At 45.2% G+C, this 27,623-nt stretch overlaps 1 protein-coding gene across 1 annotated transcript; it reads left to right on the top strand.

Annotated features, from left to right (window-relative positions):
- The first annotated feature begins 1,923 nt into the window (after nt 1-1,923).
- Nucleotides 1,924-25,805, top strand: LOC109487324. The gene is given in 19 exon segments (XM_019791303.1): nt 1,924-3,054; nt 3,215-3,388; nt 9,941-10,111; nt 10,453-10,527; nt 10,718-11,312; nt 13,301-14,433; nt 14,859-15,029; nt 15,280-15,366; nt 15,597-16,215; nt 18,084-19,216; nt 19,571-19,741; nt 20,001-20,087; nt 20,324-20,957; nt 22,972-24,152; nt 24,288-24,386; nt 24,508-24,681; nt 24,939-25,025; nt 25,190-25,314; nt 25,317-25,805. Coding segments are annotated over 19 exon segments (8,313 nt in total). The 5' UTR covers nt 1,924-1,946.
- The last annotated feature ends 1,818 nt before the right edge of the window (nt 25,806-27,623 follow it).

Raw genomic sequence — 27,623 nt, 5'->3', positions numbered from 1 at the left:
GAAATAGCACCTACTGACTTGTAGACAAATGTTCATAACTTTTTTACCCTTGTTCCGTTGGCATTTTTGCAAACATTTTTCAATAATTTTATGTCTTAATCAGGTCTTAGGCCCTTGATTTTTTTGCCCTGTGGTGGCGTAGTTACTTCCATAGGTAGTTAACCCATACCTGGGCAACTCTTAATATAGGCCATAACAAAACCATTTTCAATCAGAACATTATTGTTGTCCCGTATTTGCTCTTCTGTATTATATAACCCCCACACGTAACGCCCCCTTTGTGTAGAGTTTGGAACAGCAGAATCTTGGTGTGTATCTGTTACGGTACACGGGTCCTTCAGTGGCAGTGAACCGTGAGGGGTGGGGTGTTGTCTTCAGTGGTGCAAGTAGGATCACTGTAGTAATGATGTAATAGCACAAAGGCGATCTAGGCAGAGGCTTATGCGTTCTAGAAGCAAAAACGCTTTATTCTGTCGCTCGCTCGCTCACTCACTCTCACTCACTCACTCACTCACTCACTCACTCACTCACTCACTCACTCACTCACTCACTCACTCACTCACTCACACACTCATTGACTCACTCATCAAACCAATATCATCGCTTTCCCTCATGTTAACATACGGTATACAACGGATATAGCGATTGTACATATGTTTACGGTATAAAAGGACCTTTAAGGAATGTCCTTTAAATGACTCTTTTATATTTTCAAAGAAAAGAACGGTACGCACGATCATCATCTATCAAGCGTAAATGCAATTTGATTTTGCAGAGAAACAGGGCAGTGCTATCCAACTAATGTCAACGTCTGTCTTGTCAAGATATATTTGAGCTCTGAATTCGAAGTTGCCCTATTTGTACCGAGTACTTCCGACAGCATTCCGAAATGTTCCGACGATCGTATCAACCATCTTAATCCTAGAACTGTAAGACGGTTTCCAAGTATTCGTATTTTCCCATGTCGTGACCTGTCATCATCAAGAAAAATGGTCGGTGGAAAGATAGCAGAGAAAATCCTCTATAAGAGTTTCCTGATGACGTAACACAGCATCAATACATGCATGAACTCAAGCGAACCGTGACGAAGAACATCACGTGACTGACATGATACCCAATCATTGATCAGGGTGATACAAACCTGTCGGCACCGCGCCCCGGACACATGACCGCCGTGTAGTGTCAACTTAGACCCCCTCAACCCAGCCTGTTTCTGCTTTGTTTGGGCTGTTGCTGTTTGTTTAACGATATTGGTTACTGTCTATTCAGACTGCATTATATCATGTATACGGGGACGAGCTTATTGTGTTGTTGTAAGGTGGGGGAGAATGGGTAATAGGTTCATTAGTACGGATTAGAAACCGTGACAGGCTCTTTCTGCATGTTATGCTACGGTCACAGTTCTAAACCGGGGCCCGGTCGGGCAGTCTAATGGAACGAAAAGTATGATTTAAAAGACAACAAAGCACAAAGAAGTTGAAAAAAAATAATAATGGGAACTAATTGCGTATACAGATTATTGATTTTTCGTTAATAGAAACAGCCCGGCCGGGCTCCGGTTTGGAAATGTGACCCCAGCATTAGGACGCAGTGGATTTAAGCTTGAGTTCGAAAATGAATTTGGTGTGTTTTCTTCTAACCATTCTCTCATTCCTTTCCTCGATCACGTAATGTAAAATAACAATGAAGACATGTACATGGAGGTTGGAACAATGCACGTATTCTTTGCCCATAAACCAAGTTGTGGCCAGAGCACGATACATGTCATATCTTGTCTTGTCTGAATAAGTTATCATCCGGCTCGGCAAACCAGCACCCAGCAAGAGCAAAGATAATGAGGATCGCTAGGGGTCCCCACTGACAGGTGACCGTCAGGTCAAGGAGGTAGAAACAAGATCTTTTAACTCAATAGTTAGGCAAACAAGGTAAGGTGTACAGGTGCGGTCATGGCGGAGGCCGTACTCAGCCAGATTTCCGGCGACTTTCTGGAGTGTACGATCTGCCTGGAGCCCTATAAGGACCCCAAGATCCTACCGTGTGTTCACACCTTCTGTAAGGGCTGTCTGGAGAAGTTTGTAGCGAAAGAAAGTAAAGTAAAGGACAGGTTTCCGTGTCCAACATGTCGGATCGAAACTGCACTTCCGGAAGGCGGTGTCGCCGGGCTCAAAAACAACTTCTTTGTCCTGAGCTTGAGGGACACCGTCGACGCTCACAAGAGTTTGGTTAGCAAGGAGGATGACAAAGTGACTTGTGATAACTGTGAAGAACATGTGGCTAATTTCGGCTGTGTTGTCTGTGAAGAGTTCTTGTGTGAAGAATGTGCTCGAGCCCACCGTCGAGGCAAACGTACACGTGACCATGAAGTCATCGGCGTGGCGGAATTAAAAGAGCAGCTGATCACCAAGACGTCATCGGTCAAGTCGAGATCACTGCCGATGTGTCCAAAACATGAAGACGAGAAGCTGAAGTTCTACTGTGAGACGTGCCAGAGCCCCATCTGCCGAGACTGCACGGTACTGAAACACAAGGACCACAAGTACGGCTTGCTGGCAGATGTTGTGGGTGACGTCAGGGCAAAGATCAAAGACAAACTCGCAAATGCCAGGCCCAAAATCGTGGAATACCGAGACGCTGCAAGTGTCACAGCCACGAAACAAGCAGAACTGGACACCAGGAGTAAGAAAGCTGCAGACGACATCGATGCAGCTGCGGAGGAAGAGATCAAGTACTACACTGGCCTTGTCAGACGCAAGCAGACTGAACTGAAAGATAAGTTAGCGGCCGTCACAGCAGCCCGTTCCAAGCAGCTCTCTGCTACAGCAGACAGTGTTGAGAGCACCTTAGGCTGTCTGTCCAGCACAGTGGACTTCTCACAGAAAGTCGTGGAGCATGGCAGTGACTTTGACGTCATGAACGTGTACTCTGACGTCACGGTCCGGCTGGAGTCTCTGCTGAAAGGTCCAACCCCAGACATTCCTGACGACATCAGTTACGTCAGGTTTGATCCCAAGACGAAAAGGAAAGAAAAGGAAATCGTCCTTGGTGACATTGTCGGTACGTTTCACAAACCTATAACGCTGTGAACCTCTGAAGTTACGTATTATTTGCTGTAGAACATGTTAGTTACGTATCAGCTTTAGCTTCAGAATGACGACCCGTAACTTTCACTATATTCTCCGGATAACTGATGTAACATTAACTTTCCTTTCCTCAGATTCTCCTTTCCGATCTGCCAAGTTGACCACCCTGCGCGCCAGCGGCCGTCTGGGCCCCACTACCCTGGGTACCCACTACAGGGGACAGGACCATGAACACCTGGTGACGCTACATGACGGGATACAACACTTCACTGTACCGGAGACGGGAACGTACAGCATAGAGGCAACGGGTGGAGATTTTTTTAGCAGATATAATAGATACGTTTTGTGCACATGTGGCTCTCTTGGATTATGTAGAAATTTTTGTGTTTTTACTCCAACAATAGTACATGTTGTCGCTTGTAAAGTGACATTACTGCGTTATTACATTAATGCACAGTAACTTCAATCACAAAAAAGTAAGACTTATTTCCCCTTTAATGTCAACAATGTTTACTTTTGATTGTACGTGTTATTTGTCTTAGTACTGAAAGTGAGTCACTGACCGACATGTTTGATTGACAGGTGCTGCTGCAGGGTGGGGTGTGAGGAACCCAAAGTCCGCCCGAGGACGGGGTGCCGTACTGAGGGGAACATTTAACCTCAAACAAGGTGCGATATATGAATGTTACGGAAGCAATTGTAGAGCCTTCCGATTTGTAGCTACAAATGAAAAAAAAAAACAATACATAACTTAATAAAATTTGTCAACTTAATCATTTCATTAGTATCATAAAAATATGTGCGTAATTAGAATTAAAGAGTATTTGCAAAATAACTTTCTCCCATAACGAAGACTTGGAATGATTATTACCGATTACAAATTTTCTATATATCAGGTGAAACTCTGAAGATCCTGGTGGGACAAGAAGGTGCTGAGAACAGGGCTGACTTGGGTGTAGGAGGAGGGGGCGGTACGTTTGTCACCAGGGGAGACAACACGCCGCTCATTATCGCCGGGGGTGGGGGAGGGGTGGGGGCTGGACTACAGACCCATAACCCCATGTGTGACGGAACTGTGTCCACTACTGGTAACAAGAGTTACGGAAGAACTGGTTGTAGAGGAGGATCTAACGGACAGGGGGCGACAGAATGGAAGGATAACTGGATGGGTGGGGGAGGGGGAGGGCTGCTGACGGATGGAGGGAGTTCTAAATGGTTAGGAGGAGACGGTCGTGAGTACGGTGGGGAAGGTGGGAAGGCGTTTGTGAATGGCGGGGTTGGAGGGCGTGGGAACTGCAATAATGCTGATGGTGGGTTTGGTGGAGGGGGAGGGAGTTATGGATACGGTGGTGGAGGAGGTGGGGGAGGGGGGTACTCAGGGGGAGGCAGGGGAGTGTGGTGTGACCCAAATGGCGGAGGAGGAGGCGGTTCGTTTAACTCCGGTACTGACACGAGCGGTCAGGATGGGGCAAACGACGGACCCGGGTATGTGGTCATCACCAGACAGGCGTAGGAACGTAACGAACGAACAATTCCCAAACTTTCAGTCGCCATTTAAAGAGGACGTTTAAATCAACATGATGTCAAAGCAATGCACTTGAATCCAGAAATTATGACAAACACTGCACATAGAAAAGTTTTTTTTACAGATAGATAGACACTGGGGACGCCAAAATTAATCTTGATTTTTCTATTGGTTTACATCGTTGAAAATTGCAGTGCCTTAACGTTTGGGTTTCTATATATAGATAATTGCAAAAAAACGGCTAAATGTAAATGAACACGCCTGTCCTTGGTGCTGATTTGGATATTTCCATCAAATGTATGTCAGGTTTCGCGTTCTACAGTAAGATAGTATCAGATCAAGCCTGGCCTTCATTGGCTACAAGGACAAGCCGCCATTAGAGATATTTTCTTGCATACGTATTTCTTTGTAATCTGTTCTTGTAATGACTACCATGTAAATAGTAACGTCATTTGTTGCCTAATTATGTTCACAGATTAAACAGCGCCTCTCAAAGCGTTGTTATTTTTCTCTGTTTAATTACACACTAACTTGCAATAACCCGCCAGTAAAAGGCATATCTGTTCTTACACGAGATGCAATGTCAGAAATACATACCAGTAGTCATGCTATTGTTATATTGCTACCAGACCACCGACAACAAACCGATTAAGAAGCAGAATCGACAACTAGGTGAGTCAGGCTTGTTCGAGTTTGGAAAATGGATAACCAAGCACAAGTGGTCCGAGGTGTACGATGCACACGGAGTGATTGACAAAGCTAATGCCTTTCACTGCACACTCGAGAATGCCATCAATACATTCTTCCCGACCAAGATCATCAAGGTGCACCAAACGGACAAACCCTGGGTGACACCACAGATCAAGCGGTTGATAAGCCTGAGACAGAAAGCTTTTCACAGACAGTCTGCAAACGTCTGGAAATTCTACAGGAACCTAACGCAAAAAGCTCTTGCCAGAGCTAAAAAGTTCTACTACACAGACCGAGTCGCCTCTCTTAAAACAGCCAACCCCAAACAGTGGCATCAAGAAATCATGAACATGGCCAACGTAAGAAAACCTGATAGTAACATCTCGGTCCCAGGGATTGCTACTGAAGACAACTCTTCCATTGCTAACGCCATAAACACAAAATTCGCACAAGTCTCCCAAGCACTTCCTGCACTGGACTTGACCCAACTCCCAGCATTCCTACCCGCGCCCCACCAATTACCGTCTCTAGCAGTCTGGGACGTGTATAAACGCCTCCAAGCAGTCAAGACCAACAAGGCGCCGGGACCTGACAACATTCCACTGAAACTACTGAAGGAATTTGCCTGTGAACTCAGTTCTCCATTCTGTCATATTCTTAACACTTCCTTCTCAAACGGAATAGTTCCTGACCAGTGGAAACAAGCAGTTGTGGTTCCAGTACCCAAAACCCAACCAGCCAGTATCGACCAACTACGTCCGATTTCTCTGACTTCTCCGTTCGCTAAGATCGCGGAACACTTTGCTTTATCTTGGATCCTGCAAGACGTCAAGTTTGACAACCGACAATTTGGCAGTCTCAAAGGACGGTCTACTGTACACGCACTCGTAAGCCTGGTGGACAGCCTTTTCCAGGGAACGGACAAACCATCCACTATATATACCCTTGTAGCCACAGATTTCACCAAGGCTTTTGATAGAGTCCACCACCACACTGTTATCACTAAACTGTTAAACATGGGTTTGCGACCTGAGTTAGTTCCATGGCTGGCCAACTTTATCTCCGACCGGAAACAGCGTGTGCGCTACCGCGGATCTTTTTCTGAGTGGGAGTATCTGTCATGTGGAGTTGCACAGGGCACTCTTCTAGGTCCCGTATTATTCCTGGTACTCATAGATGACGCCGCTTCCGACACTGTGACTCCCGTGTGGAAATATGTCGACGACATGAACATGCTACAAACAAGACGACTTCAGCAACCTACACTTCAGTCAGACTTAGACCAGTTATACCAATGGTCAAACCGTAACCATATGCTCCTGAATGGGTCGAAATGTCTTGCCATGCACATCACTTTCTGCAGGAAGCTACCACCTCTGCCACCTTTGCAAATCAACAACACACCACTGAATGTAGCGACGAGTCTTAAAATCCTAGGTCTGCACATTCAGAATAACTTGCACTGGGACTCCCAAGTCAAGCAGATGGTAGGAAGAGCTTCAAAGAAACTGTTTCTCCTTAAAAGACTGAGAAGATGCAACCTATCCCACAAAGACCTGATTTCAATCTCTCGTACACTGGATACATCAGACCCATACTGGAATACGCTGTCCCGGTATGGTCATCTGGCCTCACTAAAGCTCAAATAGTGAAGCTTGAACGCGTCCAGAAACGTGCCTGCAGGATCGTGCTCGGTAACGACTACACCGGTTATGCGAACGCCCTTCAGCACCTTGGACTGACATCACTGGTGGACAGAAGGGAGCAGTTGTGCCTGAAGTTTGCGCGGACGCTGATGGAGTCTACATTCAGAGACTGGCTCCCGAGGTCGAGGGGGGAAATATCTGGTCGAAACACTCGCAACAAGCAGAAACTGAACACACCTCTCTGTCGGACCAACAGACTGAAAAACTCTCCCATTCCATACCTTGTAAACCTTCTCAACAAGGGACAGTGAACTCTGAACTGTACTCTGAACAAACTTTCTGAATTTCGAATGTAAGTTTACCTTGCACCTATCTTGTTGTCAATCTACGCCTAACTACGAGTTTTTAATTGATCTTTTTATCTTTAAGAGATGCCAATTTGTTTTATATAGAAATTAAGAATTTACTTTTAAAACTGTAAATACCCACAGCTTGTGTATAATAATATAAAACGAGCTCAATGGTTTGTAAATACCAACGCAATTCAGACTTTTGTCTGCCATGTTTGTATTGAAAATAAAGTTTCAAAGTTTCAAATCTATCATGCAATGCTTACACATGGGATTCTGGATTTTCTTCCTCGTCACACGGCACTTATTGTCACGTGCATGTTATCCATTGAAATCCCAAACCTTATCAAACAATAAACTTAGTTTGAAACAGTTTTTCAGGGTGTCAGCTGTCAGACTTGTACTTAAGTCAGAAAGCTTCTTAAATTCGTATCAGGCGCTCCGTTATCTTACCTTTAGCCTTGAGTCTTAAGATGCCTCTTCACCCTTCAGCAGTATAAAGTAGGATCGACTTCGCATAACCTGATCAATCTATCCAAATCCACTTACAGACAATCATCGCGGTCAAAGGATCGGTCTTTAAGTCTTAAATTGAGATTTTTCTCTACTACAATCTGGGGATATTATTACCACCCCTGGGTGTCGTGAAGAATTTCCTCAGACGAAATGCCGAGTGTTGTATTCTGCAGGTATTGTGTTATGAAGAATATATGGCCCCCGGTCCGGTAAATTTTCTGGACCAGTCAGAGTACAAATCTGATCTGAAAAACACACAACCGTTCGTATTGACACGAGTTTGGGTCAAGGTCAAACAAATGAACAGTGTACTTGGAGACTTGTTTGTGTTTTGATCTGTTTATTTGATGAAATTCGAAAACAGAAATATTGGTGTTATGCCTTACACTTATCACTGCAATAGAATCAAAAGTGGCATTAATATGAGGACGTTGTCTCCTGAATGGCTGCTGGAAAGTTTAGGTTTACATGGTTGCATTTGCATAACATTTTGCCTGTCAGATACTCTATGGACTATTTTTGTTACTGTATTGCGCTTAGCGTTTGTGGGGGGGGGGGGCACTTGTCCACCTTATAAACATAACTGTTGTAGCATAAGCTGCCGCGACCAATAACGTACTCTCTGCTCAAACATGTACTTTGTCCAACTCCTTACATCTCCGTGCAAACATTTATCTGGAAATATGTCTTAGAATCGGCGATTCAAGATTGTTATTAGATGTATAATTATTACGAAAATTACGTTTATTGATACAGGCCAACTCTTCAAACAAAGCACATGTTTTAACCGACCAAATTATGTACTCTCGACTGCAAATGTACAAAGTCCAAGTCCTTATCTCAGTCACATGAGCCGTACAGGTGCGGTCATGGCGGAGGCAGCACTCAGCAGCCAGATTTCGACCGACTTTCTGGAGTGTAAGATCTGTCTGCAGCCCTTCAAGGAACCCAAAACCTTGCCGTGTCTTCACACTTTCTGTAAGGTCTGTCTGGAGAACGTTGTACTGCAGCAAGATGAACTAGACTCGACGGAGTCCAGTGACGATGAGGAAGAAGAAACCAACAAGTTTCCGTGTCCAATATGTCGGACTGAAACTGTACTTCCGGAGGGCGGAGTCGCCGGACTCAAAGACAACTTCTTTGTTCTGAGCTTGTGGGACACCGTTGAATCTCACAGGACTCTTGCTAGTAATGACAAAATGCCTTGTGATGTCTGTGAAGAAGTGGCTAGCTGCGGCTGTGCTGTGTGTGAAGAGTTCTTGTGTGAGGACTGCGCCCGAACTCACCGTCGTGCTAAACGTACACGTGGCCATGAAGTCATCGGAGTGGCGGAACTAAGCCAGCAGCTGATCTCCAAGGCGCGTTCATTCAAGTCGACATCAGTGCCGATGTGTCAAAAACATGAAGACGAGAAGCTGAAGTTCTACTGTGAGACGTGCCAGAGCCCCATCTGCCGAGACTGCACGGTACTGCAGCACAAGGACCACAAGTACGGCTTGCTGGCAGACGTTGTGAGTGACGTTAGGGCAAAGATCAAAGATAAACTCGCAACTGCCAGGCCGAAAATTGAAGAATATCGAGATGTTGCAAATGTCGCAGCCAAGAAGCAAACAGAACTGGACACCCGAAGTAAGAAAGCCGCAGACGACATCGATGCAGCTGCGGAGGAAGAGATCAAGTACTACACTGGCCTTGTCAGACGCAAGCAGACTGAACTGAAAGAAAAGTTAGCGGTCGTCACAGCAGCCCGTTCCAAGCAGCTCTCTGCTACAGCAGACAGTGTTGAGAGCACCTTAGGCTGTCTGTCCAGCACAGTGGACTTCTCACAGAAAGTCGTGGAGCATGGCAGTGACTTTGACGTCATGAACGTGTACTCTGACGTCACGGCCCGGCTGGAGTCTCTGCTGAAAGGTCCAACCCCGGACATTCCTGACGACATCAGTTACGTCAGGTTTGAACCTAGGAAGGAACGGGAAAAAAGGGAAATCATCCTTGGCGACATTGTCGGTATGTTTCCTTCGAAATCACTACCCTAAATATATAGTTTTAGAAATATCAAATCTTAAACAGATAATTGAGCTTAAACTCCTACTGATACGATAAATGTTGCAAGATGAACTCCAATCTCTTTAGATTCCTTCCGAACTGCCAAGTTGACCACCCTGGGCGCCAGCGGCCGTCTGGGCCCCACTACCATGGGTACCCACTACAGGGGACAGGACCATGAACACCTGGTGACGTTACATGACGGGATACAACACTTAACTGTACCGCGGACGGGAATGTACAGCATAGAGGCAGCGGGTAGGGACGTCTATTTATGATAGCCGATATAACTAATCTCCAAGCAGATCTTTTGGTGGGGGTAAGACAGTATCCAATTGGCGAGTCTGTATCCATTTCCCCACCCACTTTGGTGGGGAAATGGTTACAGACTGGCCAATTGGATACTGTCTTACCCCCACCAAAAGATCTGCTTGGAGATTAGATATAACAGTCTTATAAAATCCTTGCTCTTTGTGCCTATCGGTGTAATTTGAAGACATTAATTTGCAGATATACGTTTGTTTTTATATTCAAACTAATGTAGTTCTTGAATAGCAGCTCAATTTATTCATTTGTTTGATTGACAGGTGCTGCTGCAGGGTGGGGTGTGCACAACCCGAAGTCCGCCCGAGGACGGGGTGCCGTACTGAGGGGAACATTTAACCTCAAACAAGGTGCGAAATTTTCAAGTTATGGAGGCAATACAAATAAAAACAACATATAACTCACTGAAATTTCTCAACTTAAGCATTTTATTAGTGTCATTGAAATATGTGTGTAACTATTGATTAAAGAACATTTGTAAAACAGTATCTTTTACAGATGAGAATGATTATCATTGACTAAAGATTTTCTATATACCAGGTGAAACGCTGAAGATCCTGGTGGGACAAGAAGGTGCTGAGAACAAGAGACATTGGGGTGTAGGAGGAGGGGGTGGTACATTTGTCACCAGGGGAGATCTAGACAACACGCCACTCATTATCGCCGGGGGTGGGGGAGGGGGAGGGGCTTGGCTAAAGACCCATAACCCCCTGTGTGACGGGACTGTGTCCACTACTGGTAACAAGAACTATGGGGGATCTGGTTGTAGTGGAGGATCTAACGGACAGGGGGCGACAGGATGGAAGGGTAGCTGCATGGGTGGGGGAGGGGGAGGGCTGCTGACGGATGGAGGGAGTTCTAAACAGTTAGGAGGCGACAGTTGTGACCTCGGTGGGGAAGGTGGGAAGGCGTTTGTGAATGGCGGGGTTGGAGGGCGTGGGGCATATAATAATGCTGATGGTGGGTTTGGTGGAGGGGGAGGGAGTTATGGGGGTGGTGCAGGGGGAGGTGGGGGAGGGGGGTACTCAGGGGGAGGGAGGGGAGTGTGTACTAACCCAAATGGAGGAGGAGGCGGCGGTTCGTTTAACTCCGGTACTGACTCGAGCGGTCAGGGTGGGGCAAACGACGGACCCGGGTATGTGGTCATCACCAGACAGGTGTAGGAACGTAACATACTCTTAAACTTTCAGTTGCCATTTCAAGAGGACGTTTGAATAAACATGATATCACAGCAATGTTTAGGAATCCAGAAATTTTGAAACACTGCACATAGAACAGTTCTTTACAGATATATAGATTGACGATTTTCTATTGTTTCACATCGTGGAAAATTGCAGTACTTTGTTTGGTATATGTAATCGGAACTAAACCCTGTGAGTACAATTCAAACACACTGTCACGATTTTGACCTGACGATCGCATTCTTAGAGCTTGATATGTAAACAATAAAATTGGAACATGTCATCATACTCTGGGATCCTTTAGGAGACCCTTACAGAAACATATGCTGAAAATGCCACAATTATGTATCATTGTCACATTAAATGTAAACGCTTGTCCATTGTACTATATATCATATCTACATTTTCCAATCTTGTGAAGCAATATGTTGATGTTTATCACAGAGTCTAAGCAATTATGTGACAGTTCCATCCATAAGAACATCGAGATTACACTCGGGACAATATCGCATGGTTAATGGAGTAAATATTGCTCTGATATTTACCTCTGAGGTAGATCGTGGCTCTCCCCGCCTCCCGGCTTAACTTTCCGTTTACCTGATATTTCCTTACGGACAAAAGATCAATATTCCAAGGACGGAGCAAGTGGTGTTATAAAGCAGGCTGGCTGCAGCAGGCTCGCATATACATGTCTGTAACGGAAGGCTGAATGGCAACGCCGGGATTGCGTACTTAAGGTTAGCTTCACCGAGTGTTGCATCCTCTTGTTAAGGTGTCTGTATCGGTATAGCCGGTATAACCGCCCTTCAGCGTAACACACCAGCTTCTATATCTGTATAGCCGGTAGAACCACCCTTAGGCGTAACACACCAGCTTCTATATCTGTATAGCCGGTAGAACCGCCCTTCGGCGTAACACACCAGCTTCGCAGGCACGCGGCGCGGCGGCAGCTGGCTGTATTACTGTATTACGCCGAGCGACCAAAGGGAGTAGCAGAATTGCATACAGAAAAGCCCGGACGGAGAAAGGACACGGACACCAGTTTGTACTATTGCACGGTTTGAACCCGTAAAGGCAGGTTGGATTCAGCCAGACTCAGAAGAACCAGAGGACAGACAGTAGCTAGAATTTGATTAGGACTGCTATCGTGACGTTTTCAACTATGCTGCTGTCGCACCACCTCTTGGACGACACAGGGAGTGTCAGAATCCGACACGTGCCCTTTGCATTTCATGAAGCATTGGTACAGTCACCAGCAAGATAACTTGGTCCATACTGTATCTATGGCATACAAAAATTTCTTCGTACTAGACGCCATATATAAACGGTTAAGCAGTCGTTTGCAAACTGTATTTGATGAATACGCATGGTCAGCACCGCCGCCGCGCCGCGTGCCTGCGAAGCTGGTGTGTTACGCCGAAGGGCGGTTACACCGGCTACACCTGCATGTACAGGAGAGACATTCAGCGGTCATTCCCATTACTGCATGGTCATCAGTGTACGCTGGGTGGAGTTTTGTCATTAGTTACAAGAGGTCGCTGCCCATCAACGAGAAGACCGCAGCACATGTCCGATGCTTAGCAACTAGCTAACGTAGAACGAGAGTTGTACTACAATGTATTAATATTACAACATACAAACAGCGCAGTAGCGTGTAACGTTCTGGGTCTCACCGAGTGCTAGCGTCATCCAAACCGTACACCATCTGTCTGATAAAAGTATGGCTATTCTATATTGTTGCTATATTTATGACGAAAATATTTATTACGTTAGCGTTTCTTGTTAGAAACTAAACTACATTTGTCTCCAAACCAAGGCGAGTTGTTTTTTTATATCTACGTGCACCCGCGCAGTTAAACATAACCTTTGTAACATTCTCAGTCCTGGTCGATGACGTATTCTCTAGAGCAAATGTACAAAGTTCTAGCCCTCGGTACCTTAGTCACGTGAGGCGTACAGGTGCGGCCATGGCGGAGGCCGTACTCAGCCAGATTTCGGGCGACTTTCTGGAGTGTACGATCTGCCTGGAGCCCTACAAGGACCCCAAGATCCTGCCGTGTCTTCACACCTTCTGTAAGGACAGTCTGGAGAAGTTTGTAGCAAAACAAGGTAAAGAGAAGGGCAGGTTTCCGTGTCCAACATGTCGGATCGAAACTATACTTCCGGAGGGCGGTGTCGCCGGGCTCAAAAACAACTTCTTTGTCCTGAGCTTGAGGGACACCGTCGACGCTCACAAGAGTTTGGTTAGCATGGAGGATGACAAAGTGACTTGTGATAACTGTGAAGAACATGTGGCTAATTTCGGCCGTGTTGTCTGTGAAGAGTTCTTGTGTGACGATTGTGGGAGAGTCCACCGTCGTGCCAAACGTACACGTGGCCATGAAGTCATCGGAGTGGCGGAACTAAAAGAGCAGCTGATCACCAAGACATCATCGGTCAAGTCAAGATCACTGCCGATGTGTCCAAAACATGAAGACGAGAAGCTGAAGTTCTACTGTGAGACGTGTCAGAGCCCCATCTGCCGAGACTGCAAGGATCTGCAGCACAAAGACCACAAGTACGACTTGCTGGCAGACGTTGTGAGTGACGTCAGAGTAAAGATGAAAGGCAACCTGGCTACTGCCGGGGCAAAAATTGAGCAATACCGAGACGCTGCAAATGTCACAGCCACGAAACAAGCAGAACTGGACACCAGGAGTAAGAAAGCTGCAGACGACATCGATGCAGCTGCGGAGGAAGAGATCAAGTACTACACTGGCCTTGTCAGACGCAAGCAGACTGAACTGAAAGAAAAGTTAGCGGCCGTCACAGCAGCCCGTTCCAAGCAGCTCTCTGCTACAGCAGACAGTGTTGAGGGCACCTTTGGCTGTCTGTCCAGCACAGTGGACTTCTCACAGAAAGTCGTGGAGCATGGCAGTGACTTTGACGTCATGAACGTGTACTCTGACGTCACGGCCCGGCTGGAGTCTCTGCTGAAAGGTCCAACCCCGGACATTCCTGACGACATCAGTTACGTCAGGTTTGATCCCAAGACGGAAAGAGGAGACACGGAAATCATCCTTGGTGACATTGTCGGTACGTTTTGCAGTTCAAATTGATATAACCTGCGATGTTGTCAGCGGCTGGGAAGAATTTCTTAATTGCTAAATTTCCTGCCAAAAAATGGCGTGTAGACAAATGCAACATAAACATATGAATATAATTTAAAAAAAAACAAAAGGTTTGTTCAGCCGACAGCAACACAGTCAGTTACTGAGGATGGTGACAGGCGGTCACCGAAACGTCAGCTGAATTCGCCTTCGTTGTGTGAAACTTTAACATATATTTATTGTTACCTATTGTGAGACGCTTACCGGCGTGGCATGCGTATAGTTATGAAGCAACAATGTTTTACTTTAAAGTGACCTTTTAAACAATTTGTGTATACATGTATTATCTATCCCAGGTACGTCAATTACAAAAACATCCTATTACCAAACCTATGGTCCTTTTTTTGCCAGAACACCAGCCCTGCTTTCAGTTGACCACCCTGGGCGCCAGCGGCCGTCTGGGCCCCACTACCCTGGGTACCCACTACAGGGGACAGGACCATGAACACCTGGTGACGCTACATGACGGGATACAACACTTCACTGTACCGCGGACGGGAACGTACAGCATGGAGGCAGCGGGTGGGGACTAGTACTTTTTGTACACTTGTGTAGAAGATGTAACTGATAATTTATGTAGCGCTCTTCAACACTCCTACATATTGTCACCTGGGCGCTTCTAAAGCAACGTTGCCTTAGTTGTATTGTAGCATTCATGCACTATCAAGTAAAACTTTCCTTTTTAAAACATGGCATTTCTATTTAACTGTCTCTGTTATTAGCTTGCTCTCTTCTCATTCCTGTAAAAGTGCCTGACATGTTTGATTGACAGGTGCTGCTGCAGGGTGGGGTAAGAACAACCCGAAGTCCGCCCGAGGACGGGGTGCCGTACTGAGGGGAACATTTAACCTCAAACAAGGTGCGAAATTTGCAAGCTACGAAGCACTTCTAGAACCTTCCAATTTGAAAAGAAAAACAACCAAATAGAACTCACTACAATCTCTTAAGCCTTGCATTGAATTAGTATCATAGAATGAATGAAAAGTGTAAAACCAGTATTGAAAATAGTTTCGTAAAGCACTAACTTTCCCCGATCGATAAGAAAGACCCGGAATGATTATTACTGATGAAAGATTTTCTATATATCAGGTGAAACTCTGAAGATCCTGGTGGGACAAGAAGGTGCTGAGAACAAGGAGGCCAGCAGTGTAGGAGGAGGGGGCGGTACGTTTGTCACCAGGGGAGACAACACGCCACTCATTATCGCCGGGGGTGGGGGAGGGTCAAGGGCTGGACCACAGACTCATATTCATAACCCCCTGTGTGACGGGACTGTGTCCACTACTGGTAACAAGAGTTATGGAGGATCTGGTTGTAGTGGAGGATCTAACGGACAGGGGGCGACAGAATGGAAGGGTACGTGGATGGGTGGGGGAGGGGGAGGGCTGCTGACGGATGGAGGGAGTTCTAAACAGTTTGGAGGTGACAGTTGTAGGTATGGTGGGGAAGGTGGGAAGGCGTTTGTGAATGGCGGGGTTGGAGGGCGTGGGAACTGCAATAATGCTGATGGTGGGTTTGGTGGAGGGGGAGGGAGTGAAGGGGCCGGTGGTGGAGGAGGTGGGGGAGGGGGTTACTCAGGGGGAGGCAGGGGAGAGTGCCGTGACCCAAATGGCGGAGGAGGAGGCGGTTCGTTTAACTCCGGTACTGACACGAGCGGTCAGGATGGGGCAAACGACGGACCCGGGTATGTGGTCATCACCAGACAGGTGTAGGAACGTAACCAACGAACAGTACATGTACTCTCAAACTTCTCAGTCGCCTTGTCAAGAGGACGTTTGAATCAACATAATATCAAAGAAATGCACTTGAATCCAGTAATTTTTACAAACACTGCGCATAGAACAGGTCTTTAAAGATAGATTGACGCTGGGGACTTGATTTTTCTATTGTTCTACATCGTTGACGTTGTAAATTGCAGTGCCTTTTAAAACGTTTGGGTTTCTATAGCAAAAAAAAACGGTTAAATGTAAAATGAACACGCCTGTCCTTGGTGCTGATTTGGACATTTCCATGAAATTTATGTCAGGTTTTGTATTCTACAGTAAGATAGTACCAGATCAAGCCTGGCCTTCATTGGCTACAAGGACAAGCCGCCTTTAGAGATATTTTCTTGCATACGTATTTCTTTGTAATCTGTTCTTGTAATGACTACCACGTTACATGTAAATAGTAACGTCATTTGTTGTTTAATTATGTTCACAGCTTAAACAGCGCCTCTAATGCGTTGTTATTTTTCTGTTTACACAGACTTGCAATAACCCGCCAGTAAAAGGCAAATCTGTTCTTACACGAGATGCAATACCAGAAATACATACCAGTAGTCATGCTATTGTTCTATTGTTACCAGTACATCTATCATGCAATGGTTACACATGGAATTATGGATTTTCTTCCTCCTCACACGGCACTTATTGTCACGTGCATGTTATCCATTGAAATCACCAACCTTATCAAACAATAAACTTGGTTTTATACAGTTTCTCAAGGTGTCAGACCTGTACTTGAAGGCGGATAACTACTTAAATTCACATCAGGCGCTCCGTTATCTTACCTTGTAGCCTTGAGTCTTAAGACGCCTCTTCACCCTTCAGCAGTATAAAGTAGGATTGACTTCGCGTAACCTGATCAAATGTATCCAAATCAACTCATAGACAACCGTCAGGTCAAAGAACCGGTCTTAAAGTCTTAAATTGAGATTTTCGTCTGCCACAATCTGCGGATATTAACACCCCCGGGTGTCCTGAAGAATTTCCACAGACAAAATACCGAGTATTCTATATTGCAGATATTAATATGGATACATGGACCCCAGTCAGATCATTTTTTCAGGTTTTGTGGACCAGTCACAGCACAAATCTGGTCTGAAAAACACACAGTCATATTGATCCGAGTTCGGACCAAGGTCAGACATAGTGTTCAAATTCAGACTAACGTTTGTCTTGGATCTGATATTGATTTGATGGTATTCAAAAGCAGAGAAATAATATTGGCGTTATAACCGACACTTTGTCTGTGCAATAAAATCAAAAGCGGTAATACGAGGATGTTGTCTCCTGAATGGCACATTGAAACTTGGCTGCTCGAGAAGTTTAGATTTACATGGTTGCACAACGCTTTCCCTGTCAGATATTCGTTGGACTATTGACTTTGTATAATTCTCCAATATTTCATTTGCCACTCACGCAACAAAACGAGAAGAGTATATATTAACTTCTCTCTACTTAACAAGACTAACCTCGATCAATAAGATTGCACCTTGCATGTCTTGAGTACATCATTTTCCCGAATTTACAGTGCAACTCCTTACAGCTCAGTGCACATATATATCTGACAAACTATCTAATAAAAGGATGGCTATTCAATATCGTCTTTTTCATATTTGTTGTTTGTACTTGCTATTATCTAGCAAGCATGTATTTGCAATAAACTCTTTGTAATTTAATGTATAATTCAGCTCTCCAAACAAAGCCTGTGTTTTAACCTACGTCAATCTGCAAAACCTTTGTACAATAAACAGTCCTGACCAAATCGTGTACTCTCGACTACAAATGTACAAAGTCCAAGTCCTTATCTCAGTCACATGAGCCATACAGGTGCAGTCATGGCGGAGGCCGTACTCAGCCAGATTTCGGGCGACTTTCTGGAGTGTACGATCTGCCTGGAGTCCTACAAGGACCCCAAGATCCTGCCGTGTCTTCACACCTTCTGTAAGGCTTGTCTGGAGAAGTTTGTAGCGAAACAAGGTGAGGCGAAGGACAAGTTTCCGTGTCCAACATGTCGGATCCAAACTGTACTTCCGGAAGGCGGTGTCGCCGGGCTCAAAAACAACTTCTTTGTCCTGAGCTTGAGGGACACCGTCGACGCTCACAAGAGTTTGGTTAGCATGGAGGATGACAAAGTGACTTGTGATAACTGTGAAGAACATGTGGCTCATTTCGGCTGTGTTGTCTGTGAAGAGTTTTTGTGTGAAGAATGTGGTAGAGTCCACCGTCGCGGCAAACGTACACGTGACCACGAAGTCATCGGAGTGGCGGAACTAAAAGAGCAGCTGATCGCCAAGACATCATCGGTCAAGTCAAGATCACTGCCGATGTGTCCAAAACATGAAGACGAGAAGCTGAAGTTCTACTGTGAGACGTGCCAGCATCCCATCTGCCGAGACTGCACGGTACTGCAGCACAAAGACCACAAGTACGGCTTGCTGGCAGACGTTGTGAGTGCTGTTAGGGCAAAGATCAAAGGTAACCTGGAAGCTGCCAGGCCGAAAATTGAAGAATACCGAGACGCTGCAAGTGTCACAGCCAAGAAACAAACAGAACTGGACACCAGGAGTAAGAAAGTTGCAGACGACATCGATGCAGCTGCGGAGGAAGAGATCAAGTACTACACTGGCCTTGTCAGACGCAAACAGACTGAACTGAAAGAAAAGTTAGCGGCCGTCACAGCAGCCCGTTCCAAGCAGCTCTCTGCTACAGCAGACAGTGTTGAGAGCACCTTAGGCTGTCTGTCCAGCACAGTGGACTTCTCACGGAAAGTCGTGGAGCATGGCAGTGACTTTGACGTCATGAACGTGTACTGTGACGTCACGGCCCGGCTCGAGTCTCTGCTGAAAGGTCCAACCCCGGACATTCCTGACGTCATCAGTTACGTCAGGTTTCAACCTAGCAGGGAAAGAAAAGAAACAGAAATCATCCTTGGCGACTTTGTCGGTACGTTCTGCAGTTAAATTGATATAACCTACGAGGTTCTGAAGCTATTCTCTATTGCTGAATATCCTGCCATAAAATCATAAGTTAAGAATATATAGGCATAATTTTATTACATTTGTTAATATACACCATTATTTAGGAAGCGTTTCACAAAAGGTATTTTTACAAGCAGAAGGTATTTCTTATACATTATAAACACGTGTTTATTGATGAGTATGCAGCTTCTCTGTATGTTATGCGTATAGCTACGAAGTTATAATGTTTGCTTAGGGACATTTCAGATGCTTGTGCGGATATTATCTATTGAATCCCTATAAATTTATTATTTTAAAAAATACTTTTTTTTTTTGCCAGATCACCAGCCCTGCTTTAAGTTGACAACCCTGGGCGGCAGCGGCCGTCTGGGCCCCACTACCCTGGGTACCCACTACAGGGGACAGGACCATGAACACCTGGTGACGCTACATGACGGGATACAACACTTCACTGTACCGCGGACGGGAACGTACAGCATAGAGGCAGCAGGTGGGGAATTTTTGTGAACTTTGATAGAAGATATACCAGATACGTTGTGTGGCTCTCTTCATTGAACATTTTGTAGATTTAAAGATATTTTGTGTTTTACTCCAACAAAAGCACATGTTGTTCGCTTCATAAAGCGACATTACTGCGTTATTATATCAATGCACAGTAACTTACCTCAACAACAATAATGTTGATTGTCTCTGTTGTTTATCATCTTCTTACCTTAGTACTGCAAGTGCCTTACATGTTTGACTGACAGGTGCTGCTGCAGGGTGGGGTCTATACAACCCGAAGTCCGCCCGAGGACGGGGTGCCATACTGAGGGGAACATTCAACCTCAAACGAGGTGCGATATTTGAAAGTTAAGGAAGCACTTGTAGAACCTTCTGATATGTAACTACAAATAAAGGACAATTGTATAAGTTACTAAAATTTCTCAGCTTAAGCATCTCATTAGTATCATACAAATATGTGTATGATAATTGTTTGAAGAGTATTTGTAAAACAATAACTTTCTCCCACACTAAAGGAAGATTTTTAATGATTATTACTAAGTACAGATTTTAATTTTCTACATACCAGGTGAAACTCTGAAGATCCTGGTGGGACAAGAAGGCGCTGAGAACAGGTCTAACTGGGGCGTAGGAGGAGGGGGCGGTACGTTTGTCACCAGGGGAGACAACACACCACTCATTATCGCCGGAGGTGGGGGAGGGGCGGGGGTTAACCTACTGACTCATAACCCCCTGTGTGACGGGAATGTGTCCACTACTGGTAACAAGAGTTATAAGAGTTATACTAGTACTTATAGAGGAACTGGTTGTAGTGGAGGATCTAACGGACAGGGGGCGACAGAATGGCAGGATGGTGGCATGGGAGGGGGAGGGGGAGGGCTGCTGACGGATGGAGGGAGTTCTAAACAGTTTAGAGGCGACAGTTGTAAGAATGGTGGGGAAGGTGGGAAGGCGTTTGTGAATGGCGGGGTTGGAGGGCGTGGGGTATATCTTAATGCTGATGGTGGGTTTGGTGGAGGGGGAGGGAGTCATGGGTTCGGTTGTGGAGGAGGTGGGGGAGGGGGGTACTCAGGGGGAGGCAGGGGCGAGAATCGTAACCCAAATGGCGGAGGAGGAGGCGGTTCGTTTAACTCCGGTTCTGACACGAGCGGTCAGGATGGGGCAAACGACGGACCCGGGTATGTGGTCATCACCAGACAGGCGTAGGAACGTAACCAACGAACAATACTCTCAAACTTTCAGTCGCCATTTAAAGAGGACGTTTAAATCAACATGATATCAAAGCAATGCACAGGAATCCAGAAATTATAACAAACACTGCACATAGAACAGTTTTTTTTACAGATAGATAGACACTGGGGACGCCAAAATTAATCTTGATTTTTCTATTGGTTTACAGCGTTGAAAATTGCAGTGCCTTAACGTTTGGGTTTCTATATATAGATAATTGCAAAAAAAACGGCTAAATGTAAAATGGACACGCCTGCCCTTGGTGCTTATTTGGATATTTCCATGAAATGTATGTCAGGTTTTGTATTCTACATTAAGATATTATCTGATCAAGCCTGGTCTTTATTGGCTTCAAGGACAAGCCGCCATTAGAGATATTTTCTTGCATACGTATTTCTTTGTAATCTGTGCTTGTAATGACTACCATGTAAATAGTAACGTCATTTGTTGCCTAATTATGTTCACAGATTAAACATCGCCTCTAATGCGTTGATATTTTTCTGTTTACGCACTGCCTTGCAATAACCCGCCAGTAAAAGGCAAATCTTATCATGAAAGTTCATCTGTGTTGGTAGTAATCATAGAAAAACGTTAAACTTTATTCCAACACACTATTTACAGGGATCAAATTTTCAGCGACCACTGTCGCCTTCATCAGGATAATTAATGACCAATCACTTGTAAACCGTAACTCTCGCGAGATCACGTTGTGAAGTGATTGGTCATTAATTATCCTCATGAAGGCGACAGTGGTCGCTGAAAATTTGATCCCTGTAAATAGTGCGTTGGAATAAAGTTTAACGTTTTACTATAAAAGGCAAATCTGTTCTTACACGAGATGCAATGACAGAAATATATACCAATAATTATGCTATTGTTATATTGTTACCAGTACATCTATCATGCAATGCTTACACATGGGATTATGGATTTTCTTCCTCGTCACACGGCACTTATTGTCACGTGCATGTTATCCGTTGAAATCACCAACCTTATCAAACAATAAACTTGTTTTATACAGTTTCTCAAGATGTCAGACTTGTACTTGAAGCCGGATAACTACTTAAATTCACATCAGTCGCTCCGTTATCTTACCTTTAGCCTTGAGTCTTAAGATGCCCCTTCACCCTTCAGCAGTATAAAGTAGGATTGACTTCGCGTAACCTGATCAATTAATCTATCCAAATCCACTTACAGACAACCATCGCGGTCAAAGAACCTGTCTTTAAGTCTTAAATTGAGATTTTCCTCTGCAACAATCTGCGGATATTAACCACCCCTGGGTGTCGTGAAGAATTTCCTCAGACGAAATGCCGAGTGTTCTATTCTGCAGGTATTGTGTTATGAAGAATATATGGCCCCCGTTCCGGTAAATTTTCCGGACCAGTCAGAGTACAAATCTGATCTGGAAACACACAGTCGTTCGTATTGACACGAGTTTGGGTCAAGGTCAAACAAATGAACAGTGTACTTGGAGACTTGTTTGTGTTTTGATCTGTTTATTTGGTGAAATTCGAAAACAGAAATATTGGTGTTTTACCTTACACTTATCAGTGCAATAGAATCAAAAGTGGCATTAATATGAGGACGTTGTCTCCTGAATGGCTGCTGGAAAGTTTAGGTTTACATTGTTGCATTTGCATAACATTTTCCCTGTCAGATACTCTATGGACTATATTTTGTTACTGTATTGCGCTTAACGTTTGCTGGGAGGGGGTGACACCTGTCCACCTTATAAAACATAACTGTTGTAGCATAAGCTGCCGCGACCAATAACGTACTCTCTGCTCAAACATATACTTTGTCCAACTCCTTACAGCTCCGCGCAAATATTTATCTGGAAATATGTCATAGAATTGGCTATTCAAATTGCTATTAGATGTATACTTATTACGGAAAAACGTTTATTGATACAGGCCAACTCTTCAAACAAAGCACATGTTTTAACCGACCAAATTATGTACTCTCGACTGCAAATGTACAAAGTCCAAGTCCTTATCTGAGTCACATGAGTCGTACAGGTGCCGTTATGGCGGCGGCCGCACTCAGCAGCCAGATTGCGGCCGACTTTCTGGAGTGTAAGATCTGTCTGCAGCCCTTCAAGGAACCCAAAACCTTGCCGTGTCTTCACACTTTCTGTAAGGTCTGTCTGCAGAACGTTGTACTGCAGCAAGATGAACTAGACTCGACGGAGTCCAGTGACGATGATGAAGAAGAAACCAACAAGTTTCCGTGTCCAATATGTCGGACTGAAACTGTACTTCCGGAGGGCGGTGTCGCCGGACTCAAAGACAACTTCTTTGTCCTGAGCTTGAGGGACACCGTTGAATCTCACAGAACTCTTGCTAGTAATGACAAAGTGCCTTGTGATGTCTGTGAAGAAGTGGCTAGCTGCGGCTGTGCTGTGTGTGAAGAGTTCTTTTGTGAGGACTGCGCCCGAACTCACCGTCGTGCTAAACGTACACGCGACCATGAAGTCATCGGAGTGGCGGAACTAAGCCAGCAGCTGATCTCCAATGCGCGTTTAGTCAAGTCGACATCACTGCCGATATGTCCAAAACATGAAGACGAGAAGCTGAAGTTCTACTGTGAGACGTGCCAGAGTCCCATCTGCCGAGACTGTACGGTACTGCAGCACAAAGACCACAAGTATGCCTACCTGGCAGACGTTGTGAGTGACGTCAGGGCAAAGATCAAAGACAAACTCGCAACTTCCAGGCCGAAAATCGTGGAATACAGAGACATTACAGAGTTCGCAGCCATGAAACAAGCAGAACTGGACACCAGGAGTAAGAAAGCCGCAGACGACATCGATGCAGCTGCGGAGGAAGAGATCAAGTACTACACTGGCCTTGTCAGACGCAAGCAGACTGAACTGAAAGAAGAGTTAGCGGCCGTCACAGCAGCCCGTTCCAAGCAGCTCTCTGCTACAGCAGACAGTGTTGAGAGCACCTTAGGCTGTCTGTCCAGCACAGTGGACTTCTCACATAAAGTCGTGGAGTATGGCAGTGACTTTGACGTCATGAACGTGTACTCTGACGTCACGGCCCGGCTCGAGTCTCTGCTGAAAAGTCCAACCCCGGACATTCCTGACGACATCAGTTACGTCAGGTTTAAGCCTAGGAAGGAACGGAAAAAAGGGGAAATCATCTTTGGCGACATTGTCGGTAGGTTTTAGCATTAGAACTAACTTGTTAAGTTGTAAAACTATGTAGTCAAGTACTACTTGGTCACGATATTGATCTTGTATTCTATGTTAATTACACAAAAGGTTCAAAATGATGACCCATTACTTTTGCCAGATCACCCTGGTACTCCGAAGCAAGGAAGAAACCAGACCACGGCCACGTTCACAGCTGTGCAACCCGGAGCCAGACGCCGTCTTGGCCCCACCACTCGATGTAAGTAACTAACGTAAGTAACTAACGTTAGATAGTATGTAGTCAGCTCTTTTGAATATAACGTTATGGAGTAAATTGATTTCCTGGACAAAAGATGTATCATTAACCTTCATTTTTTCAGATTGTTCCTTCCGAACTGCCACGTTGACCACCCTGGGTGCCAGCGGCCGTCTGGGCCCCACTACCCTGGGTACCCACTACAGGGGACAGGACCATGAACACCTGCTGACGCTACATGCCGGGATACAACACTTCACTGTACCGGGGACGGGAACGTACAACATAGAGGCAGCGGGTAGGGACTTTTTGTACACTTATGTAGAAGATGTAACTGATAGTTCATTTAATCTAGGAAGATACAGAAACGTTTCACTCCTACATAATCACTTCTTCGCTTGTAAAGGGACGTTGCCTTAGTTGTATTGTAGCATTTATGAACAATCAAGTAAAACTTTCCCTTTTAACACGTGGGATTTCTATTTAATTACCCCAGTTATTAGTTTGCCTCTTCTGATCCCTGAACTCAAAGTGACTGACATGTTTGATTGACAGGTGCTGCTGCAGGGTGGGGTGAGTACAACCCGAAGTCCACCCGAGGACGGGGTGCCGTACTGAGGGGAACATTTAACCTCAAACAAGGTGCGACATTTTCAAGCTGCGGAAGCACTTGTAGAACCTTTAGTTTCAAACAGCATACCGGATATAACTTAATAAATCTTTCAACTTGTGCATTGAATTAGTTTTAAGTTAAAAAGAAATAAACGTACGAACAAAATACTAATTAAAGACTTTCTACACACCAGGTGAAACTCTGAAGATCCTGGTGGGACAAGAAGGTGCTGGGAACGTGGTGGTTAGGAGTGTAGGAGGAGGGGGCGGTACATTTGTCACCAGGGGAGACAACACGCCACTTATTATCGCCGGGGGTGGGGAGGGGCAGGGGTGGGACTAAAGACCCATAAACCCCTGTGTGACGGGACTGTGTCCACTACTGGTAACAAGGCTTATGGAGGAATTGGTTGTAGTGGAGGATCTAACGGACAGGGGGCGACAGAATGGAAGTATAACTGTATGGGTGGTGGAGGGGGAGGGCTGCTGACGGATGGAGGGAGTTCTAAACAGTTTGGAGGCGACAGTTGTCAGCACGGTGGGGAAGGTGGAAAGGCGTTTGTGAATGGCGGGGTTGGAGGGCGCGGGGTATATCATAATGCTAATGGTGGGTTTGGTGGAGGGGGAGGGAGTCATGGGGATGGTGGTGGAAGAGGTGGGGGAGGGGGGTACTCAGGGGGAGGCAGGGGAGAGAGCACCTTCCCAAATGGCGGAGGAGGAGGCGGTTCGTTTAACTCCGGTACTGACACGAGCGGTCAGGATGGGGCAAACAACGGACCCGGGTATGTGGTCATCACCAGACAGGCGTAGGAACGCAACATACTCTTAAACTTTCAGTTGCCATTTCAAAAGGACGTTTGAATCAACATGATATCAAAGCCATGCTCAGGAATCCAGAAATTTTAAACGCTGCACATAGAACAGTTCTTTAGAGATAGATTGACGATGTTTCTATTGTTTAACATCGTGGAAAATTGCAGTGCTTTGTTTGGTACAAGTATATGTAATCGGAACTAAACCCTGTGTGTACGATTCAAACACACTGTCACGACAAAAGATTTTGACCTGGCGATCGCATTCTTAGAGATCGATATGTAAACAATCAAATTGAAACATGTGAGCATACACTTGGATCCTTGATGAGAACCTTACAGAAAAATATGCTGAAAATGCCACAATTATACATCATTGTCACATTAAATGTAAACGCTTGTCCATTGTAGTATATATAATGTTCAATCTTGTAAAGTAATAGGTTCATGTTTACCACAGAGTCTGAGCAATTATCTATCTTACAGTTCCATCCATAAGAACATCGAGATTACACCCGGGACAATATCGCATGGTTAATGGAGTAAATATTGCTCTGATAATTACCTCCGGGATAGATCGTGGCTCTCCCCGCCTCCCGGCTTAACTTTCCGTTTACCTGATATTTCCTTACGGACAAAAGATCAATATTCCAAGGACGGAGCAAGTGGTGTTATAAAGCAGGCTGGCTGCAGCGGGCTCATATATATACATGTCTGTAACGGAAGGCTGAACGGCAACGCCGGGATTGCCTACTTAAGGTTAGCTTCACCAAGTGTCGCATCCTCTTGTTAAGGTGTCTGTATCGGTATAGCCGGTATAACCGCCCTTCGGCGTAACACACCAGCTTCTGTATCTGTATAGCCGGTATAACCGCCCTTTGGCGTAACGCACCAGCTTCTGTATCTGGTAGAACTGCCCTCGGCGTAACACACCAGCTTTGCAGGCACGCGGCGCGGCGGCAGCTGGCTATATTACACCGAACGACCAAAAGGAGATAGCAGAATCGAGTACAGAAAGGTACGGACACCGTTTTGAATGGTTTGAACCCGTGTACTGGAAAAGACAGGTAGGTTCTCGCAGACTCAGAAGAACCAGAGGACAGACGTTAGAATTTGATTAGGACTGTTATACCGTGAAGAACAGGAAAGCAGCAACAGACCTGAGTCGAGTGTGACAGGTGAGGCGATCTGATTATATTTCTATGCAGTCAAAGACGACTATCACTAATGAAGAATTATATAGTACTAGTGGTAGGTCTTGACCGATGACAGGAAGGCATCGTGTTTGAGTCTCAAACATCCATGTCTATTGAACATTCGGGACTGTTTAAAGCAATTTAATATTATATTCATAATACAGATTCTTAAGGTCAGGTAGCGGCTCAACATATTCTTTCTTCCCGTTATGTACTATTGAAAGCCCTCGCTACTATATGACGCGTTGATAACTGATATGTTCCGGCCCGTGCCTGGCATGCTAAAGATCATTTATTCCAAGTGGTGAGATGGTAAGCTTGTAACTGTAAGGGATATTCCAGATTGTCTCTGCCTAGCGCTTGTCTTCCAATTCTTGTATTCATCCGATTTTGCTATGGCAACGTATGTGATGTATGCTGTATGTAGGGTACTGTCATTATTGTGTGACTTGATTCCCCAATTTGTCATTCACGTAGCTTGTGAGTCATCTAGTAGGCACACAGAGAGAGTAGCGTTGCTCTTTAAATGTCAAGATGAGGGTGTTTTTGCCTTGAAAGAGAAGTATTGATCTAGAGTAAGGATTGGATTCCTACCCTAGCCAGTTATTCGCGGTGTCCAA

This window comes from Branchiostoma belcheri, unplaced genomic scaffold (genome assembly GCF_001625305.1).
Source record: "Branchiostoma belcheri isolate BF01 breed outbred unplaced genomic scaffold, Haploidv18h27 scaffold88, whole genome shotgun sequence".
Classification (NCBI taxonomy): domain Eukaryota; kingdom Metazoa; phylum Chordata; class Leptocardii; order Amphioxiformes; family Branchiostomatidae; genus Branchiostoma; species Branchiostoma belcheri.
The sequence above is the reverse complement of the archived record's forward strand: the minus strand, read 5'-3'. Positions and strand labels throughout refer to the sequence as shown.